The following is a 1,834-nucleotide window of genomic DNA, read 5'->3' on the forward strand; positions in this document are numbered from 1 at the left end:
GTGCCCTCGCCAATTCATTTATATATGTTGAAGTGGGTGGGTGTCACGACTTCCTCTTCCTGATTGGGCGGCACTCTGTGATCGTAGTCGCTGGTCTATTAACCAAGGGATGGTTTTTATGTAAGATTCAGCTGAAAGTGTCTCTTTATTTTCCACGAGAAGCTTATTTTTGTACTCTTTTTCATGCCTTCTCACTTTTACTGTATTGACCTCTGAACAGCAGTTCAAAGGCCGCGGCATTTGGGAGGAATATGTGAGGTGGGGTCGGGGGTGACACTCTCCATTTGGGTGGGGTCGGGGTGACACTCTCCATTTGGGTGGGGTCGGGGTGACACTCTCCATTTGGGTGGGGTCGGGGGGACACTCTCCATTTGGGTGGGGTCGGGGTGACACTCTCCATTTGGGTGGGGTGGGGGGGTGACACTCTCCATTTGGGTGGGGTCGGGGGTGACACTCTCCATTTGGGATGAATATGTGAGGTGGGGTCGGGGTGACACTCTCCATTTGGGATGAATATGTGAGGTGGGGTCGGGGTGACACTCTCCATTTGGGTGGGGTCGGGGTGACACTCTCCATTTGGGTGGGGTCGGGGTGACACTCTCCATTTGGGATGGGGTGGGGGGGGTGACACTCTCCATTTGGGTGGGGGTGGGGGGGGTGACACTCTCCATTTGGGTGGGGTCGGGGTGACACTCTCCATTTGGGATGAATATGTGAGGTGGGGTCGGGGTGACACTCTCCATTTGGGATGAATATGTGAGGTGGGGTCGGGGTGACACTCTCCATTTGGGATGAATATGTGAGGTGGGGTCGGGGTGACACTCTCCATTTGGGTGGGGTGGGGGGGGTGACACTCTCCATTTGGGTGGGGTCGGGGTGACACTCTCCATTTGGGATGAATATGTGAGGTGGGGTCGGGGTGACACTCTCCATTTGGGTGGGGTCGGGGTGACACTCTCCATTTGGGATGAATATGTGAGGTGGGGTTGGGTGTGACACTCTCCATTTGGGATGAATATGTGAGGTGGGGTTGGGTGTGACACTCTCCATTTGGGTGGGGTCGGGGTGACACTCTCCATTTGGGTGGGGTCGGGGGATGACACTCCATTTGGGTGGGGTCGGGGTGACACTCTCCATTTGGGTGGGGTCGGGGTGACACTCTCCATTTGGGTGGGGTCGGGGTGACACTCTCCATTTGGGATGAATATGTGAGGTGGGGTCGGGGTGACACTCTCCATTTGGGATGAATATGTGAGGTGGGGTCGGGGTGACACTCTCCATTTGGGATGAATATGTGAGGTGGGGTCGGGGTGACACTCTCCATTTGGGTGGGGTGAGGTGGGGTGACACTCTCCATTTGGGTGGGGTCGGGGTGACACTCTCCATTTGGGATGAATATGTGAGGTGGGGTCGGGGTGACACTCTCCATTTGGGTGGGGTCGGGGTGACACTCTCCATTTGGGATGAATATGTGAGGTGGGGTTGGGTGTGACACTCTCCATTTGGGATGAATATGTGAGGTGGGGTTGGGTGTGACACTCTCCATTTGGGATGAATATGTGAGGTGGGGTCGGGGTGACACTCTCCATTTGGGATGAATATGTGAGGTGGGGTCGGGGTGACACTCTCCATTTGGGTGGGGTCGGGTGTGACACTCTCCATTTGGGATGAATATGTGAGGTGGGGTCGGGGTGACACTCTCCATTTGGGATGAATATGTGAGGTGGGGTCGGGGTGACACTCTCCATTTGGGTGGGGTCGGGGTGACACTCTCCATTTGGGTGGGGTCGGGTGTGACACTCTCCATTTGGGTGGGGTCAGGTGTGACACTCTC

General features: G+C 55.7%; 1 protein-coding gene across 1 annotated transcript in view; it reads right to left on the bottom strand.

Annotated features, from left to right (window-relative positions):
* Nucleotides 1-224: 224 nt before the first annotated feature.
* Nucleotides 225-1,834, bottom strand: part of LOC121840763 (putative protein FAM47C) — a 2,245-nt gene continuing 635 nt past the window's right edge. The window contains exons 1-2 of the mRNA XM_042305848.1: nucleotides 694-1,834; nucleotides 225-455 (exon numbers count right to left, since the gene is read on the bottom strand). The exon at nucleotides 694-1,834 is cut by the window's right edge and continues 635 nt beyond it. Of these exons, the coding sequence (XP_042161782.1) occupies nucleotides 225-455; nucleotides 694-1,834 (1,372 nt within the window). The remainder of the gene's footprint in view (nucleotides 456-693) is intronic.

This window comes from Oncorhynchus tshawytscha, linkage group LG25 (genome assembly GCF_018296145.1).
Source record: "Oncorhynchus tshawytscha isolate Ot180627B linkage group LG25, Otsh_v2.0, whole genome shotgun sequence".
Lineage (NCBI taxonomy): Eukaryota > Metazoa > Chordata > Actinopteri > Salmoniformes > Salmonidae > Oncorhynchus > Oncorhynchus tshawytscha.